The sequence below is a fragment of the Podarcis melisellensis genome (assembly GCF_964234715.1).
Source record: "Podarcis melisellensis genome assembly, chromosome: 13".
NCBI classification, from domain to species: Eukaryota; Metazoa; Chordata; class Lepidosauria; order Squamata; family Lacertidae; genus Podarcis; species Podarcis melisellensis.
Window position 1 is genome coordinate 24,872,983 of NC_138545.1, and position 19,419 is coordinate 24,892,401.

At 39.7% G+C, this 19,419-nt stretch overlaps 3 protein-coding genes across 3 annotated transcripts; 1 reads left to right on the forward strand and 2 right to left on the reverse strand.

Moving 5' to 3' along the window:
• Positions 1 to 1,673: 1,673 nt before the first annotated feature.
• Positions 1,674 to 2,642, reverse strand: LOC309354789 (olfactory receptor 6M1-like; the record flags this gene model as incomplete). Its single annotated transcript, XM_081885060.1, has 1 exon — positions 1,674 to 2,642. The coding sequence occupies one exon, from the start codon at positions 2,640 to 2,642 to the stop codon at positions 1,674 to 1,676; it is 969 nt and encodes a 322-aa protein (XP_081741186.1).
• A 5,256-nt stretch (positions 2,643 to 7,898) lies between these two features.
• On the reverse strand, positions 7,899 to 8,867 carry LOC309354790 (olfactory receptor 6M1-like; the record flags this gene model as incomplete). The annotated part of the gene is made up of 1 exon (XM_081885061.1): positions 7,899 to 8,867. One exon carries the CDS (start codon positions 8,865 to 8,867, stop codon positions 7,899 to 7,901), a length of 969 nt encoding a protein of 322 aa, XP_081741187.1.
• A 5,898-nt stretch (positions 8,868 to 14,765) lies between these two features.
• LOC309355532 (olfactory receptor 14J1-like) lies at positions 14,766 to 15,704 on the forward strand (the record flags this gene model as incomplete). Its single annotated transcript, XM_081886474.1, has 1 exon — positions 14,766 to 15,704. The coding sequence occupies one exon, from the start codon at positions 14,766 to 14,768 to the stop codon at positions 15,702 to 15,704; it is 939 nt and encodes a 312-aa protein (XP_081742600.1).
• Between the last annotated feature and the right edge of the window lie 3,715 nt (positions 15,705 to 19,419).

Below are 19,419 nucleotides of genomic sequence, written 5' to 3' on the forward strand. Positions count from 1 at the left end.
GTGACTATAACTCATCATACCCAGAAATTACATAACATTTTACAAAGAAGCAGAGCTACAAATAATGAACTGATTTTCACACTTTTTTGCATATATTATGTCACCATTTAACAGAATTTGAATAAAATATATCGCATTGTCTTATATGAATATAAGAATATTTAAAAGCATAGTTCTGACTTCAGGAGGGGAGATGGAGTGAGATGGTACATAAAGGAGAAAGAAACCAGAACAAAGGAGGGAGGGAACTGAAGCAGAATAAATCCCCACCAGCATTCAACCCATGGAATTGAATGAACTTTTAAACTAGTCATACAAATAATTGAAAACAACTGCAATTTATTGCTTATACCCCACCCATCTAACTGAATTGCCTCAGCCACTCTGGGTGGCTTCCAACATAATAAAAACACAACAAAATGAATATATTGGCAGTATGTCTGCACATCATATAGTGTATCCATTTTTGTACATTATTGTCTTCCTAATCAATTCATGGTTCTTAAATGGGTTATTATGGGAGAAGGCTCCTATCTCACCTTGGGAGAAAATGAGGTTGGTGTTTTATCAATCTATGTGACAGTAAGTTGTATAGAAGTCAGACTAGAACACCGTATTCTGAGATGTGCAGCTGTCTGGAATAAAAAGCTGAGAGGTGAAGTATTAAAGTTGATGCTGTATGCTATTTGGAGACCTGATATTGTGTTATAACCTTATGCTATCTGATTAAGGTAGGCAAATAGATAAATTACACAGCTTCACAGATGAAAGCTATGAGCTAATGGCACCATAAACCTAGGTTATGGGCACAACAGAATGTCTAGGCACACTTTTTTATAAGAAGAATACAAAGCTGAAAATGAATGAACTGCAGCTAAAATATTATGTTCATTTTCCCCATGATCTAGTCCTTCCCCTAATATTCTTAAGAGGGTCTCTTCTCCAGCCTACAGAGAGTAGCTGGAAGTGGGAAGGCAGAAAAAGGTTCTCCTTTCCTCCCACTCTGCAGTTTTAATCTGAAATCTTAGGCACAGTACTACATACAGAGATCAGAAACTGCTCAATCTAATGAAATTCCCTGTAGCAAAATACACCTAGAACAATGGGAATTTCAAACACTGACCATAAACACCTAGCTGAATGAAAGAATAAATGAATGAAAGCTTGTTCTCTTATAATGGCAATGGTGGGCACTTGAGAGATGCCAAAACGGAGTTCTCGCAAGTTGCAGCTGAAAAAAAGACATGAATATCTCTTTTGTGGTGCTGAATTCTGGCCTTGTGCAGGGTGCCATTTTATGAAAGATTACAGAAGTCTGCCCTGGGGTACAGTTTGTTCATCCCCTCCATCAATATTCCATCAAAACATTCCTGTTTCCTCTATCCTGTTGACCCTGCCTGCTCAGTTTACAAATGAATTACTCATACACATTTAAGTTCCTACACTGCAGGCTTCTCATTTTGCTGGTGCAGAATCTCTGTCTGTAGAGAAAAAGAAGAGAGAACTGAAGAAAGCAGCCACTGAACATATGATATTTATTGTCCAAAGGCCTTATCAATTTCTTCTAGCTGAATGAATACTTGGGAAGGCATGACAATGGAGAAGGCAGATCAGAAAGGTTACTATATTAAGGGGTCACGAGTTCAATCCATGATGTTTGGGAAAGCAAGTGCTTAATCAACTGTCTTCCTAAATATTGCACCAATTTTCTTCACTGCATCTTTTAGCACATCCTTGACTACTTTATTTCTAAAGCTATAGATAATTGGGTTAAGTAAAGGAGTAACCACAGTGTTAAGAACAGTGGCTACCTTATTAAAATCCATAGAAGAGTTTCCAGCTGGCCTGACATAGATGAATATGGAGCTGCCATAATAGAGAGAGGCCACAGTGATATGAGAACTGCAGGTGCTGAAGGCTTTCTTCCTGCCTTGGGCTGAGGGCATCCTCATGACAGTAACAATGATGCAGAGGTAGGAGATGGCTGTCACAGAGACGGAGCTCAGGAGTGTGAAACAAGATGAGGCAAATTCAATATTTTCAACCAGGGTGGTGTCTGCACAGAGTAACAGTGTCAACGGGGCTGTGTCACAGAAGAAATGATCGATGACATTGGGGCCACAATAAGGTAGTCCCGACTTGAAGATGATACCAAGAGCTACACAAATGAAGCCTCCAAACCAACAGAAGAGCATCATCAGCATGCAGACCTGGCTACTCATTATGGCCGTGTAGCGCAGTGGGTTACAGATGGCTAAATAACGATCCACAGACATGGCCCCAAGCAGGAGTACTTCTGTGGTCCCACAAAGGAAGTACAGTGTTATCTGGATAGCACATCCAAAAAAGGAGATGGTTTTTTTCTTTGTGATGAGGAGGCTTAGCATCTTAGGTGTGACTGTGGTGGTGATGATAATCTCCAGCCAGGAGAGTTTGCTCAGAAAATAGTACATGGGTGTGTGAAGGCGGCAGTCAAGGCGGATTATGAGGATGACCAGAGCATTGCCAATTAATGATAATGTATACATGACCAGGAAGATGCAGAACAGTGGCAGCTGCATCTTCTGCAGACTAGAGAAGCCAAGCAACACAAACTCTGTCACAACTGTTCCCGAGATATTTTCTTTTCCATTCAGGATCATTGTGCCATGGAACTGTAACCAGAACCCCTCCACAAAAGTTTGATGTCACTAAGGATTGTGGATATGAGGCTGGACACAATATAAAGAGTGAAAGAACAAGAATGATATAAGAAATCTGGGCCAAACATTTCTGATAAAGCAGTGGCGTAGTGTGGGTTGTCAGCACCTGGGGCAAGGCAAGTAATTTGCACCCCCTAACCCATGGATTTGCGCCCCCTAACCTGTGGATTTGCGCCCCCTAACCCTAACCCCCAGATGTTGCGCCCAGTGCACCCCCCACGCTACGCCACTGTGATAAAGTAGTTTTGGTACGATTCCTCTTTCAGAAAACAGAACACTGAATCTTACTTCAATGCACACAATCACCAACTAACTAAAGACTTGGTGCATGGAGGCTGTCTTTTGTTTTATTTTGTTAGAGTGTTCAAGATCTCAGGACAGCTTTTAGTTAAAATAGAAAATGCAACAAATAAATTGGATACAATTTATATAAATTGCATACAATTTATATAAATTGCATACAATCCATACAATTTATATTCAAACATTTTTGTTTAAATTTTGGTTCCTCTGTTTTGTTTTTGCTGGATTGGGGTTGGTTAAATTTGTTGGAGTTGGTGGTTATTTTAATTCAGATATAACTGTAAACTGATTATTGTTGTTTTCGATTTATTGGATTATTTATAGTCTGTATAGTCTGCCTTTTAAAGACAGAAGTGTCTGGGGAAACCCATATCCAGATGGGTGGGATATAAATATTATTATTATTATTTCAGATTTTTTATGTGAATGTCATGACAGATATGGAAGTTTCTTTTCACTTCCCTCTTCCCCCCCCCAAAAAAGCCATGCAATAAACTTCAAGGAACCCAACATTTGTGGCTACTATCATCGTGCCCATCAATCATTTGCCATAAATTTTTGTCTAATGCACAAATCAAAGTAAATATGAGGATTCGTATAGAAATTTGAAATAAGAACAAAAGATCTATGAAATGCATCTTAGCATTGGTTATGAACAACCCCATAGCCAGCTAACCCACAGACTGTTTTTACAGTGTCTGAGTTGAAGTCAGGGAGATCCAACAGACATGGAATCCATGGATCAAACATGCTATAAACCAGATATGGGGGAATATTTGGTCCTCCAAATATTGCTGAATTACAACTCCCAGCAGCCCCAGCATGCATGGTCAATGGTCAGTAATGATCCAAGTTGTATTTCAGTAACATCTGGAGGGTGAAAGGTTCCCAAAACCTGCTTTAAACACATTTATCCCCCAAAGAAAGATCTTACTAAAGTATTGTTGATCATGGAAACCATTGCAAACCCCCCCATATTTTTTCCTTTCATTCATTGTTGCTAACTGCATCCAAAACAGAGAAGAGGCAGGGAATTAGCCTCATGTTCTGAATGAGTTCTAAAATGGATGACAATATGAAACCATCAATACTTACAGCACTATAGTGACACAAGGCGTTGGAGTGGGGCAACAGCTGAAGGCAAAAAAATATGTTCCAGATTTTCTAGATGAGAAACTCAAAAGCTGATCAAATCAAAAACAGTTTAGTTTATCTTTGTTGTTTAGCAGCTCTCGCCATGTCGCTTTCTGTATGGCTCCAACTTCAAAACCGTAAACCGAAAGCTATTAAACTATGTTGAGGTATCTCATCATCACCATTTGCCTTTCAAGTCATAGGCTGACAAACAAAATCCTAGATTCAGGTAGGTAGCCGTGTTGGTCTGACACAGTCGAAATACAGGATGAGTCCTTTAAAAGAGGCCCTGTGAATACAGAGTACACATGTTCCACGGGTCCTCTTTTAAAAGATTCACCCTGTATATTAAAAAAAATAAGAAAATAATATAAATAAAATAAAATAAAATCCTGATTTAACTAGTGAAAATTACAGAATTATATGCAGCAAAAAAAAGGAAATATCCATATACACCCTGAACTGTTAATTAATTGCCGACTGGAGCAGCTTTTAAACACAGCATACCGGTACTTGATTACAGTAGCCTATTTCATTCTCTTTGTGGATCATTAAAGCGAGGACAATCACATGGGGATTCCTATCACAACCCTTGAGATTCAGCTGTGTGAAACCTTGATGTCTGATCTCACTGCCATGACCAGGTGCCAGGGTTTTCCATTCACCATCACAGAGGCAAACGTCTAAAGAACATGTGGGCTACTCACAACCCTGGTGGGTCTTCCTTGTAGCTGCCCTGAAGGTTACCCACAGCTGCTGAATCCCCCACCATTGCAAAATTTTGCATTGTGATTGCAGGGGGGACAACACACACAGAAAGTGCCATCTTGCTCATTCATATCACACTAGCCCCGCTATGCCCCAAAGTTGCAGAGGGAAGCATAATTTACATGAACAGGAGGGAGTGCAGGTAAGGGGATATCAACATATTGCCCCTGCCTATGTAAATTACACTCTTGCTAGCCAGGTGTGTCTGTCTGTGTTTGTGCGCGCATGCTTGTAAATGCCCCCCTCAGTCCAGGCACCAGCTACCCCCATTGGCAGGTAGGTGCTTACTATTGACCCACCACCACATGAGGCAAAAACCTCAGAGCAGATAGCATTTTCCCTTTCCTGGAGAAGGCATTGGGAGGGCCTGTGCCCTTCTGCTCCCCTTCCAATCATTAGTTCCTATGGCAACCAAGCGACCAAGTCACTCTGTGGTTATGCAAAGAGATGCTTAACATATTTTTCTTCACAAATAAAGTGGAAACAGGTGTGACCATTGTAGTAGTCCCCTATTTCTGTATTTACCACATTATGTGGTTCTTACTAGTGTATAAAATGGGGGTGCAGAGGTGCAATAGTTTGTAAATGATGGGATTTATGAGCACTTCTTCTTATATAGAAAAACAGTGTTCAGAGTCAGAATATTCTGAAAAAATCATAGAATCACAGAATTGTAGATTTGGAAGGGACCCTGAGGGTCATCTAGTTCAATCACTTGCAATGGATCCATGTTTGATGGCCATCAAACCTCTGCTTAAAACCTCCCAATGAGGAAATGGAATCCATTCCACGGTCTGCAATGGCAAGTTTGAAGGTCAATTAAGTGCCTTGACTAGTGATACAATTGATTTTTCAAGTCCATCAGGTGTTTATACAGGAGAACATCAATTATGTCCAGGAGGAAAACACTGTTGTCATGAATGCAAGGAGTAGGTGCACCTTATACAAAAATCCTGAAGCAAAATGGGTTTAAAATATGTTTTAAGGTGCAAGAAATTCAAATCCGCTATTATTTCAGTGATTGCACATTTTGCTTGGCAAACTTATGTTTGATGATGAAACACATAAACTGCCTTTAAAAAACCAAAGAATTTTATTTTACCTTCTGAAAATGTCAGCTAATAATGTCACATGAATAATAAGAATAATAATAAAACTGCAAGTACTTGACAATCTTTTTAATGATTTCTATTTTTTATTAATTTTATTAATTTTATATTTTACTCACCAAGCAAAACTAAATTATATCAATTTAATAAAAATACCATTTGAATTCCCAAGTCATGTTACAACCTTTTAGCACCCCTAATTTTTTGATTATGAAAGTTGAAAAATTCAGCATGCACGACTGCTGCATCATGTCCCTTTAAACCCCTTGAAGACAATTACTCCAATTGTCTTTACCTACATTTCTCAAAAGAACTTGCAGTCAAGAGGGTTGTGGAAAATCTTAATGAATGCATAAAGAAATGCATTTTAATGAAAAGGAGCAATAGAATTGAAATGAAGTTGTAGTAAGTTAATTATTCTCATGGGGGGTGGGAGCAAATAAGTTGGAATGAATACAGAATGCAGAAACTATTAGAGATTCTAGACAATAACATTGAAATTTCAAGGTTCCCAAGAGTGTTAGGAGACCATATGTCTCTGATTTAAACTAAAACAAACTGATAATATGCTGGTTATTTCTAGTTATTCTGTAACATTTATTAAATTTTTTAACAATCAACATCACGATAAAATTTTATATTCAGGATGCTATTGTTAGTAGATATACATAGGTATGCAAGAACCTGCTGCTTTTAGATATTAACTGAGTAGATTTTAAATTATAGGCCCAACAATTATATAATTGGAATAATCCAGCTTCCAATTGTTTCTACTACATTTGTTCCTTGATATTTGAAATCTAGAACTTTAATTATTGGATGGGGGTAGGAAATCTGTAGTGGATGGCATGAGTTTGTACCCATTCTCCTTTCCTTCACAGAGAGCTGTTGTTAATGAGCAGCAATGAAGAAGGTTCACAGCTCCCCCCCCCCCCCCGTTGTGGGAAATGTCCAGATTTGATAAGTGCTGGTGTCAACATTTACATGCAAATTTTGTCAATTTCTATGAATGTCAAGGTTTTGGTTGCACACTTCCCTACTTGTCAAATAAAGTATTTGAATGCTCATATATATTACTATAAACATTTTTAAGCAAACTAGTATGAGTAACATTCACCAAATTTTGGATAGTAATTGTTAACATGTCAGAAACCTAGTGAATATTGACATTTAACAATAATTCTGTGCGTTAAACCTCACAGCCATTGAATTCCTGTGGGAATGCCTGCCTGATTTACATCATTTACCAGATTACTGTTGCCTGGATGCAATGTCTATTACAAGCCTTCTGACATGAGTATTTCTTATATTTATTGGGAAACCAAGTGTATTCTTTAAGATATTTCACCCCATCTCCTGAACTTATAGGAATTGAAAAGAAGCTGTGAAGAAATGAACTATTTCAACATTTTTACATGGTTTGTGGCTTTATTTAAGACTAAAACACCATGTCCTGCTATTAAATAATGTTTTGGTACTCTGGATATTAAAAAATGCAGAAGAAAGCAATTACTAAAGTATGACAATGTCCACAAAAATGATAACTCAATCAGAAATATTGGGCTTTCTGATGAGGTGTTATTGATCACAGTTGGGACTAAAACTCCGGTCTTCTCATTTTGCAAGAGCTAGGTCTCTGTCCGATGGTGCTAGTGACCCCAGAATGACAGCTGGCTTATACATGATGTGCTGCCATCAAAATGGTGCTCTGTTAGCAGCAGCTAAGGAAGCAGACACAAAAAATCTGATATTTATTATCCAAAGCACTTTTGCAGTTCCTTCTCCTCTAAGAAGTACTTGAGAAAGGATGATATTTGACAAGGCATAACAGAAAGGTTCTAAGTTAAGTTAGGAACTTGAGTGACAAAGAAGCAAGAGATGCCTAATCGACTGTTTTCCTAAATATTGCACCAATTTTCTTCACTGCATCTTTTAGCACATCCTTGACCACTTTGTTTCTAAAGCTATAGATGAGTGGATTAAGGAATGGAGTTATCACAGAGTTGAACACAGTGGCCACCTTATTAAAATTCATAGAAGAACTTCCTGGTGGTCTGACATAGATGAATATGGAGCTGCCATAATAGAGGGTGGCCACAGTGATATGGGAGCTGAATGTGCTGAAGGCTTTCCTCCTGCTTTGCGCTGAAGGCATCCTGATCACAGTAAAAATGATGCTCAGGTAGGAGACAGCTGTCACAGAGACGGAACTCAGGAGTGTGAAACAGGATGAGGAAAATTCTACGGTTTCAACCAGAGTGGTGTCTGCACAGACCAACTTTAACAAGGGGCCAGTATCACAGAAGAAATGATCAATGACATTGGGGCCACAATAAGGAAGGCCTGTCTTGAAAACGGCACTAATTGCAACACAAAAGAAACTTCCAAACCAGCAGAAAAGCATCATCAGCATGCAGACCTGGTTACTCATGATGGCCGTGTAGCGCAGTGGGTTGCAGATGGCCAAGTAGCGATCCACAGACATGATTCCTAATAGGAGAACTTCTGTGGTCCCACAAAGGAAGTACAGTGTTAGCTGAACAGCACATCCAAAGAAGGAGATGGTTTTTTTCTTTGTGATGAGAAGGCTGAGCATCTTAGGTGTGACTGTGGTGGTGATGATCATCTCCAACCAGGCAAGGTTGCTGAGAAAATAGTACATAGGGGTATGGAGGCGTGCATCAAGGCGGATTATGAGGATGATCAGACCATTGCCAATTACTGAAAACACATATATGACCAGGAAGAGGCAGAACAATGGCAGCTGCATCTTCTGCAGACTAGAGAATCCAATCAGCACAAACTCTGTCACAACTGTTCCTGAGATATTTTCTTTTTCATTCAGGATCATTGTGCCATCATTGAACTGTAACCAAAAGAGCCCGACGAAAGAAACATCAATGTGGCATTACTACTATGCATTATAAAGTTGAGACTAAACCATTGAATATATTGAATGTGTCAATTTTAGCCTTCTGGTCTGATTTATAATAATAGTCCTAGTGCTGCTTTAGCTAATTATATCCTTGTTGATGGGGAATTTTAAATTGTTTAAGTATTTTGTTTTTGAAAATTGCCTGGAGAAATATAATTATGGCGTGACTTAGGAATGGAGCAATATAATAAAAACAAACAAACAAACAAGTAGAAAGGAGAAAAAATGATTTAAATAATCTGAGCCAAAAAGCTGTGACTAAAATTGTTAAATAAATAAAACCTTTTAAGTAACATTCTAGTGTCAAAGTTCTGGATTATCTGAGGGAACATCTGAGGGAACATGCTGTCATTGGTGGGAATCCCTTCCCTAGTCAAGACTAGCATGCAAGTGCCAAAACCAGAAAAAGGATTGTGATAGGCTTCTAAAGGGAGTCTCCACACTGGATGAATGGGCAACAAAATAGCAAATATGGTTCACTGTTAATAAGTGAGAGGTGATGCACAATGAGACAAAAAGCCCTGACTGCACACATGTACCCAATGGGGTTATAGCAGACAATGACTGACCAATAAAGATAAGGGTTAAGGACCCCTGGATGGTTAAGTCCAGTCAAAGGTGACTATGGAGTTGTGGCACTCATCTCGCTTTCAGGCCAAGGGAGCCGGCATTTGCCCATAGACAACTATCCAGGTCATGTAGTTAGCATGACTAAACTGCTTCTGGTGCAATGGAACACCTTGATGGAAACCAGAGCACACGGAAATGCCACTTACCTTCCTACCTATTTATCTACTTGCACTGGCATGCTTTCGGACTGCTAGGTTGGCAGGAGCTGGGACGGAGCAATGGGAGCTCACTCCATTGCAGGGATTCAAACCGCCAATCTTCAGATTGGCAAGCCCAAGATAACTGGCATTCATCATGATAGCTCAATGGATATGTTGACTTAGTGAGCAGCAGCTGAGAAAAAGCTAAATCCCATATGAAGGATCAGTTAGGAAAGGGATTAAAAATAATCCCACCAATTTTGTAATGGTTCAAAAATATTTATAGTGCAACCACACCATATTTGGAATACTGTATACAGTTCTGGTTGCCACACTTCAAAAAGTATATTGTAGAGTTCAGAAAGGGGTGAGGGGAAGCAACCAAAATGAACACAGAGCTGGAACAAATTCCCTTCAAGGAAAGGTTACACTGCTTGGCTTTTTGGTTGGGAAAAGGGGTAAAAAGAAAATTCTTTTCCCTCCTCCATAATACTAGATCTTGAGGCCAACCAATGAATGGTGGGAGAAACGGGACAGCTAAAAAGCTTTCACACAGAAAATTGTTAGTAATCTACGGAAGTTTGCAACCACAAATTGGTCACCAATCTGGATGGCTTTAAGGTGGTTAGACAAACTTGATAAACCTCTACTGTATCCCTCCCTACTCTTTGCTATAAATACATAAGGTTATTGGCATTTAGTCATATGTTACTCCAGTTTGAAAAAGATGAACCCTACAAAACTAAAACATCTCACACAAGATAATATTCTTCACAGATGATTGGAACAAAATGGTATTAAATCCATACCATGCACATAGATGCAATTAATGGATAACAATATTTTTTTTTTCTTGTACCTGATTTAAAGATGGAGAAAATGTTGATTCCCTCATTTGACAGCACTTATCTAGGTAGCCACTTTTGCGGGGGGCGGTGTTTGAAGAAAACAAAAAGAATGGTCTGAGCTTTAGGATATTAAGCAGTTAATTAAATAGCAGAATCTTAACTCTGGGCTATCAGGCGTCAGAAGATGTGATGTGGGAGTCAGTAGGAATGTTGGTATTCATTTGGAGGCTCCGTGGAAGCAGAAATCTTTGACGATTAAAAAACCAAGGAAAAAGAGAAAGCAAAGGGGGAGAGAGAAATCTAAGTATTTCAGTCCTCATGTTCTCTTCTAGAGGGATAAACTTTCTCTGTAATTGTTATTTTGTGTGTGTGTGTATGTTGGGATGTCTGCAGTGTTTAGTATTATCTATTGAGCTTGGGGATATGCCCACTTGGGGCATTGCTCCTTGCAACATAAGAAAACACAAGAATTCCAAAATGGAAAGCTACATTGTCTCATCAGTATAATTTGGTTTTAACTGTGAAACAGGCATTCTCCTTATCCACACACAATTTATGACTAATTAAATTAAAATAATAATAAAACTTTCCCAAGATGCATAAGTATATTCACAAAATCTTCAGAGGCTCATTCTGTGAAATAATATCTGACTTCTTATGTTGTGTGACAAATGCTTCTTTTTTGGGGGGGAGGGGGGAATTCAGCTCAGCACTACTAATTACCTTTGTAGTGCATATTGTCTTTTTGCTACCTTGTCACTTTCCTTATTTGGGGGGGGGGGAGCACATTTGCCTGCCCCAGCTAACTTCTTTAACAATTTGAATTAACTTCTGTTCCTTAAAATCACTGATACATTGCAAACTGAAGGGGGCACTGTGGGATTGCTAAGCAACTTAAGTTATTTGAGTTCAGAAATAGCTACTGTGGACAATATTCTGTGAGCTGTATGTGTTAAGTGTATGGCAATGTATATTTTGCAGTCAGTGGCTTTATTTTATGGTTCCACTCTTGTCTCTTATCTTGCGGTACAGTTCAAATGTCTGATACACATTTGTTTCTCCTGTACAAGGGGAAGCAGGTGAGCTTTTTCAAAAAGTTGAGTACTACTCATACACAGTACTCTTCATCAAGAGCAAAAGAATGGAATTGTGTAGCAAGTTCCAAGCCACAAGTTCCAAGCCACACGAGCCACAAAGTTCCCAGGAGCACAATAAAGCACACGGACACAAGGTATTTTGGTTTATGGGTTCAAATAGGCCACAACTTTATTGGTTACAAATGTGAGCGGTTTGGCTTAGGCCAGCGATGTAGAGAAAGAGAGGGTGCCAGCTGTTTGTGCCACAGTTAAATGTGCCCACGGCCACACCCACACAGAGTTCTGATTGGCTGGGGCTATCCAACAAGGGCAGAACTCCAGCAACAACAACCCAGGAAGCAAATGGACATCATAATAGCCAGTCTCTACCTGAAGAAAGATGGCTGCCTACATTGATATCTGTATCTATAACTCTTTGTTATGACATGTGGTCCCTGGAAGCACTTTATATGACTTTTTTTACCCACATGACAGTCACATTACTAGCTGCTTTGAACATTTAAAAAGAAATAAGGCAGACTCTGCATCAGCTTTTAAATACATAAATATGCAAAACAGATTCATCTCCATATCTCTGTTGCAATCAGCACATGGGACCCAGAGGGACAAAATGTTTAAGCTCACTGCAAAATGTAGAGTGAACCAAAATTCTCTGCCATTGCCAATTCAGGCAAAACATGCATGTAATATTTATTTGATTACATTTCTGACAAAATCAGAAGAAGCAATAATGAGGGTGAAAATTATTGTTATGAAAGTTGTTGTTTGGACACTTGGGAGCAATTGTCAAAGTACCACAGTGCACATCCAATTAACCTCCTTTCTACATGAGTATCTTTAAAAAGCCAGTTTAGAAAGGAGCTGCTACACAATATTCAGTCAAATCCGAAAAGCAGATGAAAGACTCTCAGATGACCCAAGGGATGCATGACTAGTCATAACCTAAAGCAGCTACCCCCAAAAAATGCCATTTACCCACATTGAGAGCCAACTGCTCTTAAAGGGGCTAGGTAAGTTTTATTTTAATTTTTTTTAAATGTAAATTTAATACTATCTACAGTGATAAAAGTCTGACATTTCCCCCCTCTTTATTCACTGGCACACCACCTACATTTCTCTCTTACACAACAACATTCCCTTTGAAATTTCCCATTCACTGAAGTCAATGTCGTTAGAGTGGAATAACACAAGCACTATGCATTAACTGGGGGGCGGGGGCAGCAGTATGTCTGTGGGAAACATCAAAGTGAGACTTCCAAGATGTGGAAGTAACATGTAAGCATCTTTGTACACTTAACTGAGAAATCTGACCAAAAGAAAAATAATGAAATTGCAAGCAATTAGGGAAAAAGTGGTCTTACAACCAATTCAGCCTCCCACCATTATACTTCTCCCATGAGTATACTGATGAGTACCACTGATCTGATAAATTATTTGTTTGCATAAGCTGACTGCACCAGAACACAAATCCAGAGCAGGCTAGCAGGAGGACCAGCAGGTCAGTTGGGGCTGATCCAAGGCATTTTTCAGGCTGAGGCAACATATAAGTCAGCACTCCCTGCCCCACTCAATTCCCTACTTAAAGACCAAGAATGAGGCAGCATCTTCTGCCACACCAAAGGCTAGTTTAGGCACACCAAAGGCTAGTTTACGCAGATCACATGACACACACTTGGTTTATCCTCCAATAGTGTTTGCTCACTCTCCCAAGTAGCCGCTATTTTTCTTATTTTCAAGCAAGTCACCTCCTCACCATGGGGCTAACATTATATCTTAAATACTAAGGCAGCTAAATACTAATGGGGTGCACGAGGTGTTAGGGGAGTGGCAGTACCTCTGGTGGGGCATATGTCATGCTCCTTCTGGGGCAGTTTGTTGACCTTTGGTCCCCACCCTGCACTCAGCTCTCACCTATGGCTCCTTGGAGCTGTCAGCATGTTACAGTGGTCACAAACTGGGAACAGCTTTGCCTGGCCAGCTAAATCAGCCAAGGGTAGCCAATGGGTCTCAAACCCTTGGTGAATTAAGGACTTCTCCCGCATGCAAAGATTTAGCAGATCTCATTCTGGCTGATTGAGCAAACAAGACCAATGGTGGGTCCAGTGGTCGAGAAGGTGGTTTCTGCAGGTGCTGTAGAGAGAAGTGGGGCAGATGGGGCTTGTCAAACTGGGAAGGTAGCCCATTTAGGAGAAGGAAAACTCTGATCCTAAACCTCTGCTGCCTTGCAGGAATTCTTCAGGAGATGAAAAAGCTAAGAAGTAAACGCTACAAAAAATCTGGAGTGCAGTCCCTCCTACAATTGGATGGTGGCTTCTACGCTATTAATAATTGTGTGTACAGTCGTATAGTGAGCCCCTGTACTAGTCTTCAGATATGTTATGGGGCTATGATACAATGGTACTGCATACACCTGAGAGTTCTCCATCTTCTAGTGGGACCTGACAGAATATTGAGTAGCAGTTCCTTGTTTATGGGGGGGGGGTGAAACCTGCTAACTGTGAAAAGGACCTGCTGTTTGGTGACCTTTCTGGGGCAGGCAGAGGAACTGGGGCAAATGTGTCAACACAGTTTGTGGGAAGAATGGGAGGAAAGGCACCTGTATCTGCATCACCAATGAAAATAGTTGATCCACCCTGCCTTCTCAGGCTGAATTGCTTCATATTTCCTTGCACGTCCATCGAAACAACCAAAAGCAAGGCTATATGTCTATATTGTGTGCAAATAATCTGGTAGTTTAATTGAGAACGCTGAATCATTGGGACCTATAGCTTGGTGGTGAACTGCCTGCATGCTGACTTCTCTTTCTGATGTCCCTCTGAATGCATAGATGTCAGGAGAAGAGATTATAGATATAGTCAAACCTTGCCCTGAACACATTTGCAACAGATATAGAGGCTCAATGAATGGACAGGGATTCTCTCATGACAATAAAGAAGGGTCAGACAACGTATCATCATATGTCTTCATTACATATTTCAGCAAAGAAATATCATTTGATTATTACACAGAAGGAGTCCTGCTTAAATTAAACTGCTTACTCAGTATTTCTTCTTATCTTATTCTGGTACAGGTGATATGTGAATATGCCCAGTGAAAAAAATGCACAATCTTACCTCCATGTCTACATTTCTTCTGCTGGGATTCTCAGACATTCGAGAACTGCAGATCTTGCACTTCTTTGTATTCCTAGCATTGTACATTATAGCAATCACAGGGAATCTCCTCATTGTTGCTGCAATTGTCCTTGATCACCAGCTTCACACACCCATGTACTTCTTTCTACTGAATTTGGCTATGCTGGACATTGGAACAATTTCCGTCATGGTACCCAAATCAATAGTTCTTTCTCTTCTAAACAGCAGGTTTATTTCTTATTTTGGATGTGTTGCTCAAGTTTTCTTTTTTATGTTATTTGGAACATCAGATGTTGCTCTCCTAACTATAATGGCACATGATCGCTATGTTGCTATTTGCAACCCATTACAATATGAGTCAATAATGCACAAAGCAGCCTGTATTCGTATGGTAGTGATTGTGTGGACTACTTGTGTTTTATATTCTGTGTTACATACTGGGAGCACCTTTGCAAATACCTTCTGTTCTAATGCTGTTAATCAGTTCTTCTGTGAAATCCCACCACTACTGAAGCTCTCCTGCTCTAACTTCTACCTGGTTGAAGTTGGGCTTCTTGTGCTAAGCTCTGGTATAGCACTAGGTTGTTTTGTTTTCATCATCTTAACGTATATGCAGATCTTTTCTACAGTGTTAAAAATCCCCTCTGTTCATGGAAAGAAAAAAGCCCTCTCCACTTGCCTTCCTCACCTCACTGTTGTCTCTGTGTTTCTTATAAGTGGGATGTTTGCCTATGCAAGGCCTCCTAGTGATTCTTCTTCTGATCTGGATATAGTTGTGTCTGTGATGTACACCATAATTCCACCCACATTGAATCCATTCATCTACAGCATGAGAAACAAAGAAATCAAGACTGCTTTGTGGAAACTTTTAAATTTTGGGAAATCTTCTAAAGTTTTCTCCTGAGTTGTTCTGTGAAAATGGGATTCTGTGCTCTTTGGTATGTGAATGGTTTGCTTTAAATAAAGTGCCATACACATTTCAGTAACCAGCAAATAGTACTTCTATCACATACATTACCCTCTGCCTCCTCTAGCTTACATTTAGTTTCTTTCTCTATCATTTTTCATATCCATAATTCAGCTACATTCAACCTAATATCAGCTGAGTTCTAATCTATGCAGAAATCAACATGGCATTCTAATATTGTCTGGACTTTATTGATTAGGTTCCTTTTCTAAACACTGGTGTAGGCCTCGTCCCTTGCTACTACCAATAACAATGGATGATAATTTCACATCAACTCTCATTTTCAACTGAATCTATCAAATTCAAACTTTCAATATGTGAACTTGAAAATTCAGTTCTCTGAATTTTCCTATGAAGTTTGCCCATAAGCCATTGTTTTAGAAAAATCCATATATTCAGGGAATTTATGGTAAATAAATGGATATATTATTGAACCTAACACAAAAAATGCTTAGAAAAAATGTATGCATTAGTAAAAACTGCACATATATTTATTAGAAGATATGCACACTAAAATGCTGAGGAAATGTCATGAGGATAATTTTTTTAACAGCGAATTGCTCCAAAAATTGAGAATTGAATTTATGGTTAGAAAAATGTGCAACTGAGATAGGACCTTTATCTGGAACCAAAGAGAAAATGTTTTTGGACAATGTCAAGGACTTTAAAAAGACTGGAACTTATTGCTAGCTTGTTTCGAGAAATGTGTTACTTTGCATTTTGTAACATTTTATTTTGTAACTAGTTTAAAACATTTTTGCAGTAAAACGTTATTCACTTCTATGGTGCACAAGATCCAGAGCAGGGAATTCCATTCTAATATCTCTAACAAGAGCTGCTGAGGAAACGGTAAGGCACATTCCTTTCTGTTTGTGGAGCTTTCTGACCTGCCAGCAATGGCATTGTGGAACAGCAAGAAGGCCGTACTTTGACTTGGGAAGCCTCATACAGATCCCATATCAGCTTGGGGAAATCCAGAACCTACCCTGCTGTCTCCCTCAAGGCACCCTGCTTTGGCTCAGGATCAATTTGGTATTTGTCTGAATTCACTGCACACATCCTTAATATTAAATAATTCATGCTCTCTTACAAGACAAATATCACATAAATTGCAGGTCTCCAGCAGGATGGAGGACCCAGAGTGCTTCTACATAATACAGTGGTATTTTATTTCTTATTTCTTGGACAATAGCACAATTGGAGGTTACCTGAGTCTGAGTGATGGTAGCCAAGCTATCCCTGTCCATTAAAGATAATAGTTGTGCACCAGTTAAAGCTTGGAATAAGCACTTCAAGCCACTGACTCCTGATCCCAAGTGATTATGAACTTGCACCTTTAAGGGGAGTGGAACACTATACAGGACAGATTGTTTTTCCATCTCCCAAACTCAGGAACCATACACCCAGAACAACTCCATCTTGCCTTGATTTCATTTCATTGTCTGGGCCCACATCAAGACTCTGGACACCAGTCAAGTACTTTACAAGCCTCTCCTAGTACCGGAGAGAGAGAGTTGTGTGTCATCACTACATAAACTCTGGGGACTATTCACGGTGGGCCAGGAGCTGGCAATACCTGTTTTGCCTCAATAACCCCCATATGAATGCAGCCTTAGTTCCCTTAACCCACCTCCAATCATAATAGTACAATGTGGGGGTGGGGGTGTTGCACCCAAGATCCACTCAGCAGGGAGGGAGGATCTTAGGAAACCGTGCTGCGTGTACACAGTGTATGTCTGCTATCCTGCTTTGTTATCTTGTTATTAATCAACATCTGTTTGGACTTGATTTGATTACATTAGTTGAATCTGACTAGTTAATTGGTTTTTGCAGATCCTCAAGTTGTTATATTTCATAAATAGAGTCGTACCTTGGATCTCGTACACCTTGTGACTCGAACATTTTGGCTCCCGAACCTGGCAAACCCAGAAGTGAGTGTTCCAGTTTGTGAATGTTCTTTGGAAGCTGGACGTCCGACACGGCTTCCATGGCTTTTGATTGAGTGCAGGAAGCTCCTGCAGCCAATCGGAAGCCGCACCTTGGTTGTCGAACTTTTTTGGAAGTTGAACAGACTTCCGGAATGGATTTTGTTTGACCACCAAAGTACAAAGTATAACCTATTTATTCACATTTGGTTGTGTTGATTCTTCTTCCTGGTATGTTGGCAAATACAATACAATAGCATTTTGAAATGTAATTTACATCCTGAGAGGCAACAAATGATCTTTGACACTGATAACAAACAGATGCACTTTAACCCTTTAAAATGCCAGAACACACAAAACAATGTAGTGCAACCTATGAGGGTTATCTTGAAGAGCTGGGGCATATCTCTATCTCTATCTCTATCTATCTCTATCTCTATCTCTATCTATCTCTATCTCTATCTCTATCTCTCTCTCTCTCGATCTCGATCTCGATCTCGATCTATATATTTGTAGTGTAGTGCATGCAGAATGCAGCTGTGCTGAGGGAAACACTAGGCAAAAGGACTTAACCAAAAATCTTAAGGGACAAGCAGGATGCTATGGAAGGTAGCATTTTAAAGGTAAACTCCACTGCCAGCCACTTTTAAATGGAGTAACATTACTCCACCTGGTTGAACCAGTTAGAATATTCAATGGCAGAAGACTGAAATGTTTTGGCCATCTTCAAATATCCAAAGAGCTGTCACATGGAAGATGGCACAAGCTTGTTTTTCACTGCAAAGGACAGGACCCTCCAAAGGACAGGACCTGAACCAATGGATTCAAATTACAAGAAAGGAGATTCTGATTGAAAGTTAGGAAGAACTTTCTGATGGTAAGAGCTGTTGGACAATGGAACCGACTTCCTCAGAAGATGGTGGACTATTATTCATTGGAGGCTTTTAAATAGAGGTTGGATGGCTCCCTGTCAGGGATTATTTACTTGTTATTCCTGCATTGTAACGAGTTGGGCTATATGGCCATTGAGGTCCCTTCCAACTGTTCAATTCTAGGTATAATTCAATGCAACAATTCAAGCAAGAGGTAACCAGAACATGGATTGCTGTGAAAGACTATCTCTATACATAAATGGCAAGAGCTGAGTAATCAGTCAAAGCTGGCAGAATACATTCCATGTCACCAAGTGACAATGCTAGAGCAAAGATCTCCTTCAAATTTGTGCAGTTGCCCCTTTGGATGGGGGTATTGGACTGTAAAAAAATGGTTGAACCTCATGGTTTGAAGCTTCATAATGATGACAAAGATGGTTTTACTGTACTTTTATCAGTGAGGTCAGGAAAAGCTGTGTGTGGTGGACAGTCCTTTGGTCAGCCTCCTGAAGACTCAGTAGCCAATCACAGCAAAGTGAAGTGCTAGCCAATCAGGAGGGAGTGGAAAGGTAAAAGGTAAAACCTGACAGTTAAAGTGTTAGATAGGGCTTGGATGGGAGAATAGCTGAGCAGCTAGAGGTTTGCTAGGCAGGGCAAACCAGCTTATTTCATAAAGCAATTATAACACATTATATCATAAAAGGGAGCTAGATGTGTTTTACTAGCATGGTGGGACAAAGAGCCATTCTAGGATGAATCAGGTGATTTAGGAACACTGTTAAAGTGATTAGTAAAATTCTTAAACACTTCTGTAAAAAAAGAATTTGGCCAAAATCAAGCTTGTACTTTACCAAA